The 23,090-nt window shown below is 41.4% G+C and overlaps 1 protein-coding gene across 1 annotated transcript; it reads left to right on the top strand.

Annotated features, from left to right (window-relative positions):
• The first annotated feature begins 495 nt into the window (after nt 1-495).
• Nucleotides 496-21,122, top strand: vamp8 (vesicle-associated membrane protein 8 (endobrevin)). Its single transcript, XM_054774361.1, has 3 exons — nt 496-695; nt 11,582-11,749; nt 19,064-21,122. Exons 1-3 carry the CDS (start codon nt 681-683, stop codon nt 19,253-19,255), a joined length of 375 nt encoding a protein of 124 aa, XP_054630336.1. The 5' UTR covers nt 496-680; the 3' UTR covers nt 19,256-21,122.
• The last annotated feature ends 1,968 nt before the right edge of the window (nt 21,123-23,090 follow it).

Below are 23,090 nucleotides of genomic sequence, written 5' to 3'. Positions count from 1 at the left end.
GGGTAGGACGTCATTCAGCTGTGATGGGAGTCACTCATTCAGATACTTTTTCATTTGAACCTTTTCAAGGTCATTGACTTATTTGATGACTATTTTGTTTTTGTAATATATAATAATATTCCATTAAAAAAAACGAAAATGGCCTGTGGGCTATATTGGACTACCCTTTACCCTGCCTTATGCTATACCTGTACAAGTAATGTACTACTATACAACACACTTGATATGACGTAACCTGTGGTACCATTTACAACAATAAAGGAAATCAAGTACAAGGCTTTAAAAATAAAACAAAACCGTCGTTTAGTTGTTCTTTTACAGCAACGTAAAACGATGAGACAGGCAACACAAACTCTTATTTGTGTGGCAAATGTAGAGATGGAATGTTAACGTGCAACGATTTCTTTTTTTCTTTCTATTTTTAATTTAGTAAACCGGATGTGCATGTTAATTTCCCAAGCAGCGAGTGCCAGTTGGTGTGTATTTTAGCCATTTTGACAGTGCTGGCGAAGGAATGAACTTTTAAGGGAGGGGAAAAAAATACAACCAGGAAGTTAAACATAGAGGGAGCCTTCGCTTCTCTTCGTGTTGTATCAAGTTCTCCGCTTAAAATAATTAAATACGTTTAATATCTTTGAAGAAAGTCTTTTCTGGGTTTCGGTCAAAGTGCTGGCAACAAGATGGACTATGACCTGGTAAGAAGTAATGGTTGGCGTTTTGTTATTGTTTAGGAAAAAAAAAGTGTTCGGACGCTGATACCGCTTGTGTGTCTACAGACTTGAAAGTTGTCTCCGACGTGCATGTCAGGTTTATTTAACACAAGTTTGTTCATGTTCGTGATAATTCACTTGTGTTTCGAAAAAGCTAAACAAAATGACGCCTGTTGAACGTCAGGCTCCATTTCCTTGTAGGGAGCCAAGCGACTTCTTGTCAACTGAAGCTCAAGTCGAGGATTATTCTCTTTCACTGTCATCTTTTTAAATTTGTTATTATTAACGCCAAACAATAATGATCTTTTCATGAGTAACTTTTGTTGGCTTGGCTACATTGTTCGTCCAGGAACCTGTACGTTTTGTCATTTGGCTTCAAGGCGTCTCCTTTAAAGGAACCTTTTCTATCGGCTAAAATACACACAACATGGCAGCACTAATGTTCACGTTGTAGTAGTATATCTTAATTAACAGCACTGGTAAATACCCAAATATTAGTTAATGTGTCTGTCATGGTGGGTTTCCCACGGGTCTGCTGTTTAATTGTGGCAGTGACGTCAGTGGGTGGGTGAATGACGTCATCCTGTAATTTGCACAATTGATCCAGTCTGTGCTTGTGTGTGGACGGATAAAACGGAGCTTTTTATTTGTGTCAAAAGAAATGTGCGACATTGGGGCTATACTGCGAAGCGAGTTTAGTAGGTTTGCAAGGTTTGTTGAGTGTAAAGCCCGTGTAACTACGCAATACGTACCCGGAACACAATCGGTTCAACTGGGTTCATTGCATGTGCAGAACGCTTCTACATCCGATCGACCTATTTTTCGGCAGTCACTCTAGATGAATCTTCTAGATTAGTCCATCAGTGCACTGTGCTTATGGTTGTTTACATTGAAATATCACTGCATTTTACGTGTTTTATTCTATTTATTTATGTGTTATACGTAACCGGATATGATGTTTACATCTGCGCTACGTGCATTGTGTAAGTGTTTTCGTAGCTCAGTCTTGGTGGATGTCATAAGACAATAGAAACATCTGCATGCTAACAAGGTATTTTAACAACAGTCACTCACAAAATAACCTCCCACTATATTACATATATGAAGTATGGTTATTGACCATTTATGTTCATACATTTAAAAAATAATAACTACCACAGCACGTGACGTTGCAGAAGCGCTGTCGTAAAAATTTGCTGAAGGGAGGAAGTGACGTAGTCCTTGCGCATGCACAGCACCGATTACGTTCCGGGTATGCAATGCGTAGTGACAGCCAGGCTTGCCTGTTCAACGAAGGTAGCTCTCTTTTAAAGCAGCTATTTCACCATGGTAATTGGTCCCGACCAATGTCCAGACTTTCAGCTTAAAATCAGCTATGAAAGCGCCGCTGTTTCACTGTGTAACTCATTTGGAGATGACACCACCATTTTGTTGACAACCTGGTGGATGTGGGAGCAAGAATAATTTGAGCAGCACTACGACGGGAGTGACTACTTTGAGGTCCCATTGACCCGCTAGCATTCCCTGATGAAATTCTCTATAAGAGATATAGATTTTCAGCCCACTTCATTTGCTCACTTTTTGAGCCATGCATCAGGAAGAAAATGCAATATGAAATATTAACTAGGCCAATGTTAGCAGATTTATATATACAGCAGTCCTTGCGTGAGTGCTCAGCCTTCTTAGTCGTCTTATATTACAGTAATTGCTGGAGGAATAAGCACGCTGACGCATCAGTCAGCTGCAACAAAACACTTCTTTATTCTAACAAAAAGGAAAAAGGTTGCCACAAACACGTCAACAGTTCCACCTAGTGGTCACAACGAGGTACAGCATTTTCAAATGTGACAACAATGTGGACATATTTCAAAGAAGAAAAAAAGACAGTTGTTGCTCCAATTTATTTATTTTTTAAATGGATAAGTGTAGGGAATTCCGGGTTGGGAATGAAGTCCTGCCCCAGGTGGAGGAGTTCAAGTGTCTCGGGGTCTTGTTCACGAGTGAGGGAAGGTTGGAGTGTGAGGTCGATATGCGAATTGGCACAGCGTCTGCAGTAATGCGGTGGCTATACCGGACCGTCGTGGTGAAGAGAGAGCAGAGTCGGAAGGCAAAGCTCTCAATTTACCGGTCGATCTATGTTCCCACCTTCACCTATGGTCATGAGCTTTGGGTTGTGACCGAAAGAACGTGATTGCGGATACAAGCGGCTGAAATGAGTTTCCTCCGTAGGGTGGCTGGACCCTAAAGAGATAGTGTGAGGAGCTCGGTCATCCGGGAGGAGCTCAGAGTAGAACCGGTACTCTTTCACATCGAGAGGAGCCAGTTGAGGTGGCTCGGGCATCTAGTCCGGATGCCTCCCGGACGCCTCCCTGGTGAGGTGTTCCGGGCATGCCCAGCCGGGAGAAGGCCCCAGGGCAGACCTAGGACACGCTGGAGGGATTATGTCTCACAGCTGGCCTGGGAATGCCTTGGTATCCTCCCGATGGAGCTGGAGAAGGTGGCCAGGGACCGGGAAATCTGGGCTTCCCTACTGAGACTGCTGCCCCCGCGACCCGGACCCGGATAAGCGGAGGAAAATAGAATGGAATGGAGTGAGTGTAGGGCTGGGCGATACATTGATATTTTTCAAGTATCGATATTTCTTTGAAGCACGATATCAAAAACAAACATATCGTTCATATGGATATAGTCTGCATTTGCGCTGTTCTCTTGTATCTTGACACGGAGTTCTGTCTCACTCATCACTGCTGTGTGTGTCAGCAGTGTGTGTGTCCCCCCCCCCCCCCCCCCCCCCCCCCCCTCTGTGCTCCATGCTAGAGCTGGTGACATTCCAAACATATTTTCTCAAAAGCAGCCGGCAACAAATCTAGCTACTTTTTCTGGCGTCGTTGGAGACTTTGTGGTATTTGGGAACATAAAAGTGAAAGTAAAGCTCCTGCTGCACATTGCAGTTGAGATCCACGCATCATTGAGGCGCTATGTCACCGGCATGGACCTTGTCCTGTTTTACAGAGAACGGAAGTGTTTCTTAATCTTCATTAAATGACTGCTCATTACACTCAAGCCTCTTTCAGACTCGGTCATTTACCTGTATCAGAACGTGTGATGGAAGAACGATGTGTGATAAATAAACAAGTCTTAACTACAAGTAGAAAAGTGGAGGCTGGAGGCGACTCTGGATTTAATTATTATGTATTGCAGACTTTGAGAGGCGCTAGCCAACATAAAATACAGTATTAAATAGATTTTATTTTGATGAGGGGATGGCCAATTTTTAATTAAAAAAAAACTAAGAATGAAGTTTATTTGTAGTTCTAAATAATTAAGGTGCTTTTATTCACGTTTTTGTCTCTTTTACGAGGTTCTGCTTTCTAAAAAAATAATACTGTTCATGGTAAAGTATTTTGGTTTGTTGCTGACTTTTAAAAAGTACCTCTTAAACGGTGCAATTGATTTCACATGTTGTTCTTTTGTGCTATTGGTATTAGCTGAGGATATGAGTATAGCTAAACGTGTGTTATAAAGAAGATTGATGATTATATTTTAGTTTTTGTCTATTTATTTCACAAAGACAATGGACTATTTTATTTTAGCTGCTTTTTTATTTTTTATTTTATTCAAACACCTTCAGACTCACTTTGTGGAAAAATATCGGGATATGTATTGTATAACAATATTCAACATAAATACCGTAAAGCAACGTGTATAAACCGCACCCCCATTTTCAGGCTCATTGCGGGGGGAAAAAAATGTTTAGTTCATAAATGCTTGCCAACTCTTTCATCTCAAATCAACATGCGAAAAGGTACTAAGCAATTTCAAAAAGAAGAATAAAAGAGAAATCTGAACTTCGGCATCTAGATCTTTAATATTATGGCAAAGCACAGATTAATAATAATAATAAAAAATCAAAATAAAGAAATTTGCAATTTTCAGAGATGATTTGATATCTTATCTTTCACTGCCTCTCTTTTTTTTCTATTATTATTTTATTGCATTGCTTCAGTGTGAATTTGAATAAACTCCAATGTTGTATTGTATTTTACATTGGAAGCTTAGGTTAGCTTCAGTGTATATAGAGATCGTTTCACTGTGTGAAAATACAGACAGCCGTCAGATAAGTTAGTTGCATACACAAGCATTTTCAGCAACTGTACAGCAGAGGGCGCTAAAGTCAAAGCAACTGTCTGACCCACAGACAGCTCTTCTAAAATGGGCTTCTGGTCAATTTCTGCATCTGGTCACAGACCTGTCATCGTGTATAAACCGCACCCCGATTTTTTGCTTCTTACCAGTGGAAAAAAAGTGCGGTTCATACACCGTGATTTACGGTATATCGGAATATATTTGGTCCATATCGCCCAGCCCTAGATAAGTGTAAATATGTCAAAGTTGTGCAATGTTGAGCGTTGATAAATGAAAAGACTAGTATGGTATCGTTAGTATAATAATCATTGTTAACTTGCGCATTTACACACTCAGCATTATTCTGCCAGAGGTCCTCCCGTGCTCTGTTGGCGGCGACAGTGTTGCTTTTGGCTATAATAATCTTTTTCAACTCCTCATATGCTCCATAATAATTACTTGCGAATGAATGTTGATTTGAAAAATGCGCACTTTGTAAGGAACAGTTACAGTTATGTTTGTGTTAGCGCTTAGTCGTTATGATGCAGAAAGAATGTTCGTTCACTGTCATTAAACTGCCTGTTACATGCTGTGCTGTTTATTTTTTTGTTGCGTTTGATGACCGTTTTGCAGTGCGGTCAAGCTAGTAGGTGGCTATGCCTTGTGAATGGAAGAGCACATGCAAGCTAAAGTGTGTCTGACAATGTAGATTTAGGATTATAATTTAATGTGAATGTTGAGCAGATAGCACCACCTTCTCTCCCCCACTTCCGAGGAAGTGGGGGAGAGATACATGACACTGTGGGTTCCCTTAGCAGCTCCTTCAGCAGCAGACTGTTACACCCACGGTGTAAGAAGGAGAGGTTCCGCAGGTCCTTCATACCGACCGCTGTCAGGCTCTACAACACCTGCACCACCTGAACCATGTTGTAGTGCTTTACTTTACTGTTCTCTTTACTTGTCTTGCTTGCTTGCTGCTGTAACAAGTAAATTTCCCCGCTGTGGGATCAATAAAGTACATACAATACAAATATTTTAAAAAAAATGTATGAATCGCGCCAAGTATCTGTGGGAGTCGGAAACCCTGTGGTTCAAACAACAGTATTTAGAATCTCTTAATATTTCTAATACTAAACTGAAAAAACATATGCATCCCAGAACATAAAAAATCGGTACTGGTTAAATGTCATGCTGGCTTCATTTCTGATTTCTCAGAGAAGCCCAGGTAGCTGGCTCAGGTGGTCTCATAGGATAGACCATATTTGGTAGAGACAAACGTGAATCTTATTGCTTTAGTGGGCCAAATGGGGAAAAATCTGTTTATTTGTCACTTGATTCCACCTGTGCTCGCTGCATCACGCGTGATGAAGCAGTGTGTCCTGTTCAGTGGAAGTTGCATAGTAGGTTGAGCAAGCCTAAGAAGCAGGACACTCTGCACAGTTACATGCGCGCATGAACTATTGTAGTGCTGCAACTAACCATTATTTTGAAGCTTGTTGTTAAAATTGAGTAATCAGTTATGCCCCAGACCTGGGGTGTCCAAAGTGCGGTCTGGGGGCCATTTATGCTTGTTTTATTTATTGGCCTGTGGCACATTGTACAAATAAAGTTAAACCAAAAAAAGATGTTTTCTACACTTCCGTTTTTTAAACTATTATTTCGCGATTAATTGGAAAATGTGCCCATTGCTGAAACCTTTTTAATATTTTGCCTTGACTTTGGCTGCATTGTCCATCCATCCATCCATTTTCCTCCACTTATCTGGGTACGGGTCGCGGGGGCAGCAGTCTCAATAGGGAAGCCCAGACTTCCTGGTCCCTGGCCACCTCATCCAGTTCCACTGGGCGGACACCAAGGCATTCCCAGGCCAGCTGTGAGACATAATCCCTCCAGCGTGTCCTAGGTCTTCCCCGGGGCCTTCTCCCGGCTGGGCATGCCCGGAACACCTCACCAGGGAGGCGTCCGGGAGGCATCCGGACTAGATGCCTGAGCCACCTCAACTGGCTCCTCTCGATGTGAAGGCGCAGCGGCTCTACTCTGAGCTCCGGGACACATCACCAGGGAGGCGTACAAGAATTAAGAGGCAATCCACGCGGAAACATTTTCAGATCAAAACAGCAAAATCATCATTTTTAATCAATTATTATTTCAGCCTCTCATACACACGGAAACAGCCTTCTGGGAGACCTGAAACAGTATTTTTTGAAAACTGAGTGGGGAAAACCTGAAAATGCCGGCTCGTTGTTTCCGTAAGGACTAGCAATCTACTGTTTTTTTTTTAAAACGATGACCTCTGCAACCCATCGCCGTCATGTGACCAGAAGTGAGCTTTTGGCAACAAGCCAACATAATATCTGAGTATTTAGAGCAGGGGTCGGGTACCTTTTTGGCTCAGAGAGCCTTGAAAGCCGCATATTTTAAAATGTATTTACGTAAGAGCCACATCATATTTTGCAACACTGAATGCAACTAAATGTGTGCATTTTTAAGCAAGACCAACAATTTTAGAATACGATATTTTTTATATCCATTTTTATATCCATATATATTCCATTGTAACCTTCATGTTCAAATAAACTAAACCAAACCAAACCAAACAGTTGAACTGAAGCTAACAAATATTACGTAAAATATTTCTTACCATGAATGCGACTTCTGGTGCTGCATGGTTTTACATCGTACTCCGTATCGGTCTTTCTTTTTGCCATCTTCTTCATCAAAAGGGTTTGCTGTGCAGAATTAGCTAGCTGACTGTTTAAAGGAGGTAAGTTTACTTCTTGACCTCTCAATGACCCGGGTAGGCTACCACATTATCCAAAAATAATCAAGTTTTGGTGTTTGACCTGGAAAATTCGGGAAGGACGTCTGGCATTGGCTCTGGCGGCCCGCATGGCTCGAGAACATGGATGGATAGATTAAAATGCATGAGAAAGTTTTATATTTTGAACGTTATTTTTAATGCCGCGATTTCTATAATGTTTTACTTTAAAATGTCAGCAAAAAACAAAAATTTGATGGTGTTAAGAAATGTCTGAGTGCCAGATGCAGTCGTCAAAAGAGCCACATCTGGCTCCCGAGCCGTAGGTTCCCTACCCCTGATTTAGAGTGTCATCACTTACCGCAGTTGACATTCTCACAATATTTTCTTGTTTTATACTCCCAAATGACGCACATGTAATTCCACTTTGTTATTAGTCTAGACGAGCTTTGGAAAGCGGAAGATGACAGTCATATGCGCGTGTTCTTTCTTCTTTTATGGTTTGGTGTCACATGGTGCCGTCAGCGTGTCTGTTCACACCGCCACACGTAGGTGTGCCTTGTTTATTACATCGTTTTCACTCAGTCATCCATTCCCACTTGGATGCAACTATTTACTAATCTGGCAGAGTGTGGATGCAAATTTATTTCAACTCGCCAAAAAAAAATCTCAGGAGTGTTCTTGTGTGGACAGAGCCTAAGGGTCAGAAAGCCATTCTGGGCCAGACATCTGCAGACTGCTTTGCACTCTGTATGTTATCTGTTATCTTTATTCCTTGTCTTTATTTCAGGCATTCTCTTTCATAATTAGAAAATACAATTTCTCGTAACATTACCTACAAGGCAAAGCTTACAATATACTGACCTACATTGAATTATTTTTAGCAGCTTTACTGTAATGTACATAACAAAGTGGCCCCCACATCCTTCAATTTTTCTGTATACTGTATCGATATTTTTATTTCAGAATTGTGATTATTGGAGAATTACCTCCAATAAACACAATTCTGGAGGTCATTGTCTTACATTATAGCGCTCAAATGCTATATATTTATGATGTATTGTGTAAAACTAAGACAGGAACAACATCAAATTAAAAGTACAAAATTAATACAGAGCCACCATCCACCAGTACGAGCCTGGAGTTTGTTTTTCAGAGGGAAGATTGTAACATCGCTGTTTGATGTGTGTGATAACAGGCTAGCATGTTCTAGCATGAATTAACTTCACGTCGTGGACCGAACAAATATGCACGCACTCAATAACATAACCTTACCTTTATGCATTCCCACATAGTATCAGCATTTGGGACCAAATATGAGTTGAAAGAAAAACAGGAAAAATACAGTATAGTAGTCTGTCTGTGCAGCGTGGGAGAAAGTTAAATGATGCGTTCATGGACCGTTGAACAAAGTGGGACGACTCGACACTCGCAACACAAAACATGAACATTTTCTAACTCTATATATATATATATATATATTTTTTTTTTTAAATAATAATAATGGGTGCTTTGCGATTGGCAACCAGTCCAGGGTGTACCCTGCCTCGCCCGAAGTCAGCTGGGATACAGACATGACCTCAAATGACTGGAGAATCAAAAATATCTATTTTCATTTGAGAATCGATTTTATTGTACGAAGAGCTGGTATCGGAAGTATCAATATTTCGGTATCGATCCATACGTCGTTACTAGCAGCTGTAGTTGAGTGTGGAGCATTCATGCACTTTTTGAAAGTATGTTTGCTCTGCTCACCTTCCGTAGTATAGTAGTTCCGCAGTCACTCTCTCGCCGATGTGCAGTTGGGTACTGCAGCTGAGTGCTACTTTTGAAAATGTATTTCTTTACTAATTTCTCACCACATATTAAGCACACGGGTGGGTAAGCCAGCATCATTGGCAGTGAAGGCAAAGGGATATGTCCATTCAGAATTAAACTCTCTATTTTCTTCCCAGACTTTTCTTTTTAGGGATGTATTCATGGTTATGGATAGCTTACCACGGGGGATAGCACACTCAACAAGAAGCCTTTTTCATGTCTCACTGCGCACGCTATAATATATGCTATATAATTCTTCAGATTATGACTGCACTGGCAGGAAAATAGTGAGTAAACCAGTGAAGATGTAATGACCGTTACTATGGCCCTGCTCCAACATGATGCTATCGAGTGTGTATTGTTTAGTTGCCTGTTGCACGCACTACAGATTTTGTGATTGCGGATTGTTGCAGATAAAGATTTCACCTTTTGAGTTTGCAGTGGACACCAAACCGCTTTGTGACTTGGAACAAAAAAACAAAAAACTAGAATGCAGAGTGCAGACCGGTGTGCTTGTCCCAACATCTTTATTGGTATCTACAAAAATATTACATGATTAAAAACTTGTCACAAAATGTTGGATGTAATTTGTATTTTCCGTTTGTGTATCATATGTATTGTTGACGTTATTGATATGTTACGCTGTTATGATACCAAACCATTTAAGTAGCAGACACAGCTATCACTGTCCCCCATAGACCCCCTGGGTGGAAATGCAAGCCAGACCAGGGCCTTACGGTATGCCCCAGTAATGGTACAGGTCTTAGTGAGTCCATCAGTTCTGATTGTGGCTGTGTGTATACTGCTAAATGAGCATGTAGCATTTTCAGTGTAGCAGAATGTGAATTTCGTCTAGGAACAAGTATTAAGAGTATACAGTATATGGATTTGCTCTTTATTAATACAGTAAAGTGGCTAGAAAAAAGTAAGTTAGGTCATCCTACTGACTAAAACAATACATGTCGAAAACAAAAGGAGGGGACGAAGATGAAGAGAACAGTCCATGATGCAGCAAAACCTGTTTCGTGGTGATGCAGTGTTTACAGTCAGCTGGAGACTCGTGAGGTCATGCAACTGTGTATGTATGAATGTCATATTAATTATGGGCGCTAAATCATTCATTTGACCCGTTGCTTTTCCAAAGCGGAATGATTATGCAATGCATCTTCAGTCATTTTTGAAAGAAAGAATTGGGTGCACAAGTTTGAATTTCTTTGGGATTATCTCAAATTTACACAGGGTCATGCACGACAGAAGGTTGACTTTTAAAGTTTTGTGCAACTTTGTTTTTTTTTCCCCATTTTGGTCTAACAATATGACTTCAACAGAGGTTAGAGCAGCACTTCCCATGCGAGCTACCCGCACAATGACACAGCAATCTGGGCACAGTGAGGGGGAACTACCGCTCTAGCTACGGAGCCAAATGTCCAACATCCAACGCGAAACTAACTTCACCACGGTACACCGCGGACATGTCTGCATGGTGGTGTGGCGTTTTCTTCTTCTTGCGGGTGGCGGGAGTTAAGTGGCAACCAGCTGTGAGGCGTATTACCGCACCTATCATGTTGGGGTGTGGCCCAGAGTTACGAAGGTTATACGGTAACCGGATCGGCCCGATCTCGTGGCGGAAGGCGATATTATCCGATCTTCAAAATACAGCAGATCGGCAGCCGATCCCGATCCATCCCAACTCTGCAGCATATTTTAAGTACAAACAGCAATAATGAAGTAGACTGTTTTAGTGCAACATAACTGGAACCAACAGGATTTTATTTTAGGCGTCACTATTTTAAACTCATTCATAAAACTCAGCATCTCTCTATTGTGATCTAATTTGGTATTGTATGGTTTATTTGTTTCAGACATGCTTAACAAGTCACATGAAGGCAAATTACGTGGTTACATTTGCACAATATCGCAGGTCTGAAAAGGAGCAGGAAGAAGCTGATTTTTTTTCATCCTACACTTCGTATTTATGACTGATAATTCATTCACATCATATCTTTTACATGTTGACACTTGCAATATTTTGTTTCTTTACATTTTGACGTTGAAATTCTTGTGTAAAGAAAAGAAGGGCTAATGTTGAAAAAAATAAAATATCAGTCAACAAATAGGAGTTGTTGTTTTTGTTTTTTTAAGTTATCTGCTGTGCTTTTCTGTCCTCCAGGAGCGAGGGGGTGCATCTGCAACACCAGAGCCACTGAACAAGATGGATGCCATAAAGGGTGAGGTTGATGCCGTCAAAAGCATCATGACAGATAATGTGGACCGAATTCTTGCTCGAGGAGAGAGATTGGATGATCTCGTGGACAAGTCGGCGGGCCTGCAAGCTGGGGTTGGTTTTGTTTCTTTTTTTTCTCCAAGTAAATGTGTAGTCAGAAATGAAGAGGCTGGTCTGCTAAACCAGACTAACAAGCCAGGAGATTCAATGAACTTTTTGGGGTTTTGTCATAGAAGTTACGTGTTACATGTTCCCTCCAAGCTGTGCACGTGCGCAGTCTCGTACTGCTCTTGCATTCTCTGCACACAACATATCCGGGCTCCGCACAAAATACATTCCAATCTGAACTAAATGAAATAAACACATAACAATTTATTCTTTGCCATTTTGCAATGGAACTCAGTGAGTGACAGGGAACAACAAGCGGTAACAACATATAACACAATGACGAACACTCTCCAGCCAATGATAAGATCCTTTTGGTACGTACTTATTTATGCAGCATGCGCGTTACGTACTACATGCCGCTGTTTTGCTCGTTAGTGTGTCCAATCCAGTTTATTTATATAGCACATTTTATAAACACTGTTTCCAAAATGCTGTATAGGCAATGCTGCAGCAGGACTTAAGAGAGCTAAATGTTGCTAACCCTTATTATGGCGAAACCAACGGGCAGTGCAACATCCACTCACCAAGCCAAAGTTTAAAAAAAAACAAAACATTTTTAAAGTTGACTGGCTGCCGGTGTATGTGGGAACAGAAGAACAAGAGTCAAACTGGGTGAGATTTATTTTGAATGAGAAAGGGCTTCTCTTAAAAAAAAAAACAACAAAAAAAACAAAGTCAAAGTAGCAAGCCAGTTTGTGTGGAGTGTGGAGTGTGGAGTGAATGTGTGGCGTAACTGTGCACGTTTTACTGCCGTGCTTTTATTTTGATGGCCGGATGTACCGGATACAGGAAGTGTTACGTCGAGTTTGTGTTGCATAAGGGACAGGAAAGTCGGTTGAGGGTTAATTTACTTTTTTTATTATTATTATTTACACAAAAGTAAACAAATACCGCAAATATGGTGTCGATTTTAACAAAATTTCAAGTAAAAATAGCACCACTACAGGCTGCTTTAAAACAGAAAGTGAAAGTCAAATTAGGAAATGAAAGTATAGTTAATTAATAGGGATGTGCCGATCCACATTTTTTGGCTTCAGATCAGATCCGATATTTTTTATAGTCTTTTTTTGGGGGGGGGGGGTTGTTTGTTTTTTCAATAATAATAAGCTTAGGTTACAAACATGAATTTGTGGGATTGAATATGGTTCTGAAAATAGCTCTTCAAAGCATTAAAAATAATGCAACCAAAGTAATGCTGAATTTACTTTTTTGTTACACAACATATCAACAATATTGCATATAGCATAACAAACCTCTGTGAGTCAGGTCCCTAATCCAATAAAAGTCCGTCCATCCATCCATCTTCTACCGCTTAGCTGAGATCAGGTCGCGGGGGCAACAGCCTAAGCAGGGAGGCCCAGATTATCCTCTCCCCGGCCACTTCGTCCAGCTCCTCCCAGCGGATCCCGAGGCGTTCCCAGGCCAGTTGGGAAACATAGTCTCACCAACGTGTCCTGGGTCTTCCCCGAGGCCTTCTACCGGTCGGACCTGCCCTGAACACCTCCCGAGGGAGGTGTCCGGGAGGCATCCTGACCAGATGCCCGAGCCACCTCATCTGGCTCCTCTCAATGCGGAGGAGTAGCGGTTCTACTCTGAGTCTTTCCCGGATGACAGTGCTTCTCACCTTATCTCTAAAAGAGAGCACAGCCACCCTATGGTGAAAATTCATTTCGGCCGCTTGTACCCGCGATCTTGTCCTTTCGGTCACTACCCAAAGCTCATGACCATAGGTGAGGGTAGGAACGTAGATCGACCGGTAAATTGAGAGCTTTTGCCTTTTGGCTTAGCTCTCTCTTCACCAAAACAGATCGATGTAGAGTCCGCATCACTGCAGACGCCGCACCAATTCGCTTGTCGATCTCGCGTTCCATCCTTCCCTCACTGGTGAACAAGACCCCAAGGTACCTAAACTCCTCCACTTGGGGCAGGATCTCATCCCCCACCCGGAGATGGCATTCCACCCTTTTCCGGGCGAGAACCATGGACTTGGACTTGGAGGTGCTGATTGTCATCCCAGCCGCTTCACACTTTGCTGAGAACCGATCCAGTGAAAGGCGGCTTGATGAAGCCAGCAGGACCACATCATCTGCAAAAAGCCGAGACTCAATCCAATAAAAGTCCATCCAATAAAAGATAAAATTGGAAAAAAATAGGCATGCAAAGTACTTTTAGAGTATGACTAATCATTTGACATGGTTATAGGTCAATTTGTGGTGTCATTTAGTATATATGACTCTTTTTTTTAACAAACTGCCTTCGGACCCTATGAAATCCATTTCATTTTTTCCCAAATTCAGTTTTTTCCATTTTAATTTTTTAGAATTCAGTTTTTTACCTTTTCCACTTAGTTTACCAGCGTAGAGTGTGTGCTATTTGGGTTCGTGAATGAAATGCAAAAGTCCTTACATTTATTGATGCAATACATCATTGGCCCATGTTGTCCAGTAATTGAGAAATGGATGTAGCTTAGCTAACTTTTCTAATGGGACGTCAGCCTCAGCACATATTGCTACAACATCTTCAACAAACTGTAATGCCCGTGCTTGTGATTAAGGAAGATGGAGTCACACATGTAATTCCAATCGCGTTATTAATGTAAGATATTTTAATGACACCCTGTAACAAACAGCGCTCTTATTTTGAAGGCCGGAACATGTTGTGTATGTTGAGAATGGCAGTGGATCGTTTATACGTGCTGGGTGCAAGAATACACGTGCCTCGTCTTTTTTCACTTAGAACCTGCACGTCGTCAGTGGGCATTGTAAAATGGTCCTTACATTAAAGCAGTAAAACACAACACCGTGAAAATATACTCATCCAATGTACTCATCCATCCTCGAGTCTCACACACACACAGTTGCACTAGCTAAACTAAGCGAACCCCCGCTAGCTTCCATTCACGCTCCATAACAGAGGGGTTTCCAAGGTTTTCGCCGCCGTTTTGACATGTTTAGTAGTGTTTGTGCGGTCCCTGTTATAAGCAACCAGTCCTGAGAGCAGCACTTGACATGCAAGCTCCGTACACCATGACGCAGCAGTCTGGGCACAGTGAGAGGAAACTACAGAGCCGAATAGCCAACGTCCAACGTGAAACTAACTTCACCACGGTACACCGCGGACATGTCTACATGGTGGTGTTGTGTTTTCTTCTTCTTGCAGGTAAACAAGAAAAGAAATTGAACATGAAATCACAAACTCTGGGTTTTCTACAAGATTCAGATGGTTAATTGCATGAGATCCACTGCTTGTTTTGTATTATGTTGAGAATAAAGACAGCTACATTGTGGAATATCCTCCTTGCAGTATGTTTGAAACCACTCATACAGTATACAAAATATGACAGAATGGAAGTTGTCAGTTCTCAGGTTTTGGACAGTTGTGAGACAGTGTGCACGTCTGGTGCCGCTCACAGAGGTCCAAGGAATGCTGAGGTTGTTTTTGTGTATGCGCAGATACTTGAAAAATTAGGGGGAACATTGACTACGTTTACATGCAGTCAATGTTCAGGTTAAGGTCAATATTCCGGTTTCTGAAACATTCGGAATAACCCGTTTACATGCGCAACGTGAAAAAAAAAAAACAGAAAAAAACCCCAAACGTACAACATCTCGACGCATGGAAAACGTCATGACGCAATGCACGTCATTTCCACTTCTTCTTCCTGTTTCCAAAAACAACAGCACCGGCACGGCGGATAATGGACACCTTTGTTTGCGTTTTGGTGCTGGTACGGACCCACCACCAGTACTATTACACTAGTACACTATTCTCTCACTTTCTTCATTAATGGAAGGCGAGAACGTGAAGAAATAGGAAATGGAGCCGGAGCTGTGCCATCCACATCCATGCTACATCCCCAGAGCCCCCCTGACACTTTTGAGGATGCGCTCGTACAAAACATGCTTCGCGTAACTTCTTGCTCACCTTCTGATAGATTTCGCTATTGTGGTACTTTCTACCATCAATAAAAGTCATAATGTTCCTGTCTTTCACCACACTAAAAAGGTGGCTTGTTTCCCCCTCGCTCCAAAAGTGTGGGGTTTTGCGTGTCATCATGTTTACAAGTAGTTCCTGCCAAAGACACAAGATTCCTTTCCAATAGAACATGCGCAGAACACAAATTAATGTTACATTTGATCAAGATATCCCGATAGGCGTATACATGACCCGATTTTCGGGTTAGAAAAGGAGTGACCCAGGGGTAACATTGAGGTTTTTAAAAAACGGAATATGAGCATATTCCGGTTTTCAAAAGGGTTATTAGTGTTTGCATGGCCGTGTGCAATCGGGTTCATTGCTAATATTCCGGTTATGATAGGGTTATTTGACTACAAGTAACGTAGCCATTGGTTATAAGTCGGTTGCAAACCAACAAAAGAAGGTTCTTCGTAGTCTGCCATTCAGGCCAGAACACATGGACCTAGAACAAACTTTCATAATAGAAAGAATGAGAAAGACTCCTAGTTAGTCCACAAAGTAAAAATCAAGACATGTTATATAATTCAAAAACCAAAAAAAGTGTTTTTTCCCAAAAATCGTCTCATATGCTCTGAAACTGTAGCGCTCATCAAAAGCCCAAATGTGATGCAACATTACCTGACAAAACAGGTCATTATTAGAGGTATCCACCAAAGTCTGATGTGAGAGCACGGAAAATAACGTAGCTTTAGAGTTCAGTATGAAAACTCCATGACAGTCATAACACATTCATTTACAGCACAGCAACGTGCAAATAATTGTTCACTAATGATTGTATGCTTATTGGAGCAAAACAAAACAATCCTTCACTGACAGGAGACTTGTGAAGGAGTGCTCCTGCTGCAGAGACCTTACTCAAAGTTAACAATAAGAGGAATCGTGTGACAAAATCAAGCAAATCCCAATGTCAGCTACAACAATAACAAGAAAATCTGAAACTTTAAGAGGATGTACTGTTGCAACTTTTCTTTTAAAGAGACACTTATTCAATTTATTTATTTTTTTCCCCAGAGAAATCAGTGCACTTTTGTTAAACTGAAATATAAGTGTCTTGTGCTCATTTCATTGTTTGTACAGTCAAACCCTTTATTATTTAGGTGACATTTTTTTCCGTTTTCTTTTAAACGTAATATACATAGGTGCCAAGTTAGCTGTGTTGTATTGAAACAATAGGCTGATGTGCAGGGTTTCATTACATTTGATAGTCATATGAGCTAGTCTGCTTGATGCAAATGAAGATTCGGACCTTACTCAATTCTAATTGAAGACCCCTGGTCTACCAGGACCAGAAGCTCATGCCACAAGAACAGTCTCTTTCCATCTGCCAACAGCCTCATGAACAAGGCCCAGGACTCCTACTGACCCACCACTACCCCATAGTAGTCCTACTCCTACTATACATGTTCCAGTAACCATTCTTTTTGGTGGGTTGAAAGAAAATCATGTCCACACATTGTCGGATCAGTAAATGTAGGGCTGCGACTTAGCTTCCTTTGTCACACTTAACTTCGTTCAACTGCCTAGAGCATGTTTATTTAACCAAACAAATAGAATAATAGTTCCTAAACTCAGAAGCATCTCTTAGAGGTTGAATCAAAACTTAAATAAAAGGCTCCCTGAAATGTTTTCACAGTAAATAAAGTAACATTTATAAATAACATCTTTGTTTTAAGTTCAAACACAACAAAAAGTAGAGGGAGTTAACAAGCTCAGCAGCAACTCTTGTAAGGTTAAATAAAAACTTAAGTAATAGCTCCCTGAATAGCCTTCATCTTAGCGTACTTCCCTGCAACCAAACAAGACTGAATTGAATTTCTTACTCTCTCACAATCACACACACATGCTTCTACAATCACGGACTGTTTCCACATTGATATTGTTTCAAGCGATCCACAGACATATCGGGAGGTACTACAAGCCAGCAAAGCTGCCGCTTGTGTTTACTCCGCTCTTAACGTTATGTTATTGTAGTAGTCGTGAGCTGTAGAGTTTTTCATGTGACTTTCATGCAAACACACACTATTCTCCACATTACATACATTCTCCCCACCGCCAATACATAGTCTGATGAGCCTTTAGAGCCAGACCGGCGAACTAATGTTATGGTACGCTAACCAGCCTCCACCTGCGTGCTTCCCTCCAATAAAACAAATGAATTGATTTTTTTTGGCACTCTCTCTCAATTACACACATGCTTTTACTATCACGGACTGTTTAAGACTGTCAACATCATCAGCAGCCTTCTTTCAAGTAATTCACACGTCGGGAGGTACTACGAGCTAGCAGAGCCGCCGCCCTTACGCCCTTCTGCTGCTCACTGTAACGTTAGTAGTAGTTTGTGAGATGTAGAGCACTACAAAGAGCATTACAAATTTGAGAGAATTTTTTTCTGCGTTTACCTTGACATGTGTGCTTGCTCTCAGGGCGTTCTTCACACCAGAAAACGTCCCTCTCAGCCGTGTGTGAGGACAGCGTTGGCTTCAGATTGGCCCTGCCACTACCGCGTGCTGTGGCTTGTTTAACCAATCAGATGGCGCCGTGGGTGGAGTAATGCTGGAGACAGAAGTCACAGCCGGCAGGAGAGAGAAAGAGGCGCGGGTGCATCTGAGCCGAAATAACCCAGATTTAAATTGATTTCTTGATACTGATATACGTCAAAATTCCAAATATCAGCCGGCTGATAATCGGTCAACCACTAATTGGAACTGGAACTAATCTATGTGTTACAAAACTTTTATTTCAAATGTTGATCCAAAATCCACTGAGAAGGCTTTCAAAGGTTTCCGTACACCCTATTTATATCAATACAGGAAACTCGACTATACGCTGACCAATTACAACCATTATGGCCCGCATCACCACCAATGCAAGGTAATAACTTTTTGGAGGGGGTGGAGTGTTTGCAGGGCGAGGACAGAGTTTGCCTTGAAGCAGCAGCACAAACAAGCTATAGATAGAATAGAGAGAAATATACCTACAACACAAAGACAATAGATCGTTTTCGTCATGGATGATGAAAAAATGTTCACATTTGAGAGGTTGAAATCAGAGGATATTTGCATTTTTAAATCTAAAAATACCGAAATAGAGGTTGATTAAGTGAGTAATTGATTAATCATCAATTTATGGTTATGTTTATGGTTTAATTGATTTGAACATGCATAGTTACAAGTGCATATTACAGTTCATAGTTCCACATGCCCACCCCCCGACCCCCCTCCTCCACAATAGTAACATGTGACGTTCATTCAGGTAACAGGTGTACTCTCCATCTTCACCCAGGCCCAGCACTTCAAGCAGACATCCCATAAAGTGGCTCGCTCCTACTGGTGGAAGAACGTCAAGCTCGTGGTGGTCATCGTGGTGATCGTCCTCATCATTGTCCTCATCATCATCCTCCTGGCTACTGGTGTCATACCAGTCAGTGCACCTGTGCCGCCTATCGTCCAACCCACAGCCGCCCCCAGCCCTTAAAAAACACACACACACACACACATGCAGCGATTGTACATACAGACTCAGTTTAATCATGAACACACTCTTGATGCACAGTTACAAAATAATAGAACATATTAATAAAATGCTGCTTTTTTTTTTTAGGTCGAGTTGGTGACTTTCAGTTTTATCCGTTTTTCATGCTTTGGGACTTTGGCAGTTTACCCTTTAAAAAAAAAAAAAAAAAAAAATCTACATCCAGTTTTTTTTAATTTGTCACCGTTAAAAGATGCTGGATGAATAGGTGTACCGCACATTTGTTACTTCGTTCAGGCCGGAAGGATCTTCCAGCCACAATGTGGATGGAAAAATAAACATGGAGGCCAAACTAGGACTAATGCTACCTTTACAAAAAGCAGCTTGTGTAGTTTGAAAGATGGAAAATGCAGTGCTTATTGTTATTTGACTGGAGATGAACATCTTACTGTTGATGACTGTATTCCTAGAAAGGCTGAGATAGCCACAATATGTTACCATTTGTGTGTTTTTTTGTGGCCGGATAATCGAGAAAAGCCGGTAATTAAACTACAAACAATGTTTCAAACATATACGCATAACAAAGTTTTTAAAAATGATGAAACGAACCAGCTCCACAGTGAAGTCACCACCTGACAATGATGTGGTAGAAAAATCGCATCTTTGTCATCCGCGTAATCGGATACTTTGCAGCTTTGATTTGCGGTGTCGTCAGCTTTTTTTGCGTCATTGTGTGTGTCGTTTGACATGTTGCTTTGTCTTCCTGCTTGACCGTTGTTTCCCCCTTTTACCTCGTAACCAAAGCAGCGGCGGTCGCATGGCGACGGGAACGCCCGCATTTGGAGGCAGAAGAGCTTTTGGGGGGGTTTGTTACATTGTGTCAGTAAGCAGACCATATATGGTTATACAGTGGATCCCCGCACATTCGCGTTGCCGCATTCACGGCAGATTTTTGTTTAAAACATTATTTTTATATTTACATTTTTTCCCACGGAAAACACATCTCATTCCCTATAAGTCGGTAATAATTTATAATAATTTATAATACAGGTGAAATATACAGCATACATGTACCACTCTTACATGTTTGTCTTTTTTTGCGTCATTGATAGTGTTTCACACTCTGTTCGGCGTTACTTGAATGCACCGTAGTTGTGTGCTGAGACGCAAAAGTTTGTTTGGCTATGGAAGCACTAGCTTCAACGGACATGGATCATCTCATGTTATCATCCATTAGTGGTGAGTACCTATACATTTTATACTTGAATGTGTCGAATAAGTGTGTGAGGCATATTTAGGGCTTAAACCTGGATTGTGTTGCGAGTGAACAGTGGCAATTGAGGTGGGGGTGGAACTGAATATAATCCAGTAAGTACAACAGTCACTTTTATTGCAAATGTTGATCAGAAATCTGATTTGGAGAGGTGGAGTGGGTCGCGTGTCAGAAATAGACATTTTTATGGTGGTCCAGGAACGTAACACCCGCGAATAGTGGGGCTCAACTGTATAGCTCTTATATGTCTTCCTGCTTTATGTTAATGTGCGTCTATGATTTAGGGGTATTTATGAAATAAATGATGTTGTGGGCTTTTTCTAATCAAACATGAACAACTTCAACTTTGTCTGGAGAAGGAAAAATGTTTTTTTTAACTCCACTTTGCATCAAACTCTTTTCATGCTCCAGGTGTGAAGTCGTACTGTGATTGTCTCCATCCTCGCCTGACTCTGACCACTGTTACTGTTATTGTCATCATGACCTCTTGAACCCAAATCAGCTGACCTGTGATCCAGCTTTTTGCACCTCAAAATGTCTTGCATCATATATTGGTTTTAGTTTTCTTATATGAAATAAATGCATTTACGTCTGCTATCATTGGTCTGTCTTCATTTCAACCCACCGCCGACTCAGTTGAAATGCTTTGTGTACATTGCTATATTATTGCAGCATGATATCTCAATATCAAGAAGTCATATTTTGGAACTGATCAAATGTTTGGGCTGAGAAAAGGAAGACATTTGGTTCTTAAATGAGTTTGTATCCATTCATAAATCCATCCATCCATCCATTTTCTATACCGCTTCATCCTCATTAGGGTCGCGGGGGCATCCTGGAGCCTATCCCAGCTGACTTCGGGCGACAGGCGGGGTACACCCTGGACTGGTCGCCAGCCAATGGCAGGGCACATATAGACAAACATCCATTCACACTCACATTCATACCTATGGACAATTTAGAGTCTCCAATTAACCTAACATGCATGTTTTTGGAATGTGGGAGGAAACCGGAGTACCCGGAGAAACCCCCCCCCCCCCCCCCCCCCCAATTTAGAGTCTCCAATTAACCTAACATGCATGTTTTTGGAATGTGGGAGGAAACCGGAGTACCCGGAGAAACCCCCCCCCCCCCCCCCCCCACACACACACACACACACACACACACACACACACGGGGAGAACATGCAAACTCCACACAGAAATGCCCAAGGGAGAATCAAACCCAGGTCTTCCCGATCTCCAGACTGTTCCTGTGTTGGCCAACGTGCTAACCACTAGACCGTGCAGCCCCCATTCATAAATCATAAAGCATAAATCAATACACTGACACAATGGACACATAAACACAAATGCATATATCATAAAATTATTTAAAAAAAAATGTATATACAGTAATCCCTTGATTTAATTGTTGCCAGACCTGACCATGATAAGTCTGCGAAGTAGGATTCCTGATTTCCAAATTGAGTATTTTCAAAGTTACAGGTTTTTGACCTTCTAAATATGTTTTTTAACTGAGCCCTCATGAAATAACACCCTTAGTCACCTTTACGCTTGTATTACCCAATATAGTAGACATAATAAAAGTAAACGAGCCATTTAACACATAAATGACACTTGTGCTCGTGTGTGTTGCTGTTCTGGTGCTTGGGGAGCTGACAGGAAGTGACGTATGTGGTTCAGAGTTGAGTTTTAGCTTGGCGTGGGTTACGGCCGCAACAGTAGCCGGTGCTGTATCTCACGGAACATTACAAGTGACATTGCTGACACCTATTGTGGATACCCTGGGTCAAATATGTGCAGTTTTGTTGTAATGACAAAAGAGGGCGCTATTGAATAATATTATTATTCATTTTTCTATGCACTTATTCTGGACAGCATTGTAAATGCTATTTATTTCACATATCACCAAACTTGGTTTGAGTAAGATTAAACAGTTTATTTTATCTTATGGTGCGTAATGGGAAGTGTGGCCCTTAAAACGGAATTATTTTAAACCTCTCACCCCCTGAATTTGTTCCATTTATGAAGAAAGAATTGTGATGTTTTTCTTAATTTGGACAATATTTAGAGGTGGACCTGGGCCACAGTTTTGCATATTTCATAAATGCTTTCCAAGTTCCCGGCTGAGGACATTTCTCATTCCAAGTTAACTATTTTTGTATTTTATTGTATTGTACTTTATTAATCCCACAGCGGGGAAATTCACTTGTTACAGCAGGAAGCAAGATAAGAAAGTAAAGAATACATAGTGACACAGTGACACATGGTTCAAGTGGTGCAGGTGTTGTAGAGCCTGACAGCGGTCGGTATGAAGGACCTGCGGAACCTCTCCTTCTTACACCATGGGTGTAACAGTCTGCTGCTGAAGGAGCTGCCCAGGGAAACAACAGTGTCATGTAGCAGGTGAGAGGTGTTGTCCATGATGGTTGTCAGCTTAGCCAACATCCTTCTCTCCCCCACTTCCTCCACGGAGTCCAGAGGACCGTCCAGGACAGAGCTCGCTCTCCTGATCAGCCTATTGATCCTGCTCCTGTCCCTGTCCGTGCTGCCCCCTCTCCAG

The sequence above is a fragment of the Dunckerocampus dactyliophorus genome, chromosome 4, assembly GCF_027744805.1.
Source record: "Dunckerocampus dactyliophorus isolate RoL2022-P2 chromosome 4, RoL_Ddac_1.1, whole genome shotgun sequence".
Lineage (NCBI taxonomy): Eukaryota > Metazoa > Chordata > Actinopteri > Syngnathiformes > Syngnathidae > Dunckerocampus > Dunckerocampus dactyliophorus.
This window is presented reverse-complemented; position numbering and strand designations above follow the sequence as displayed.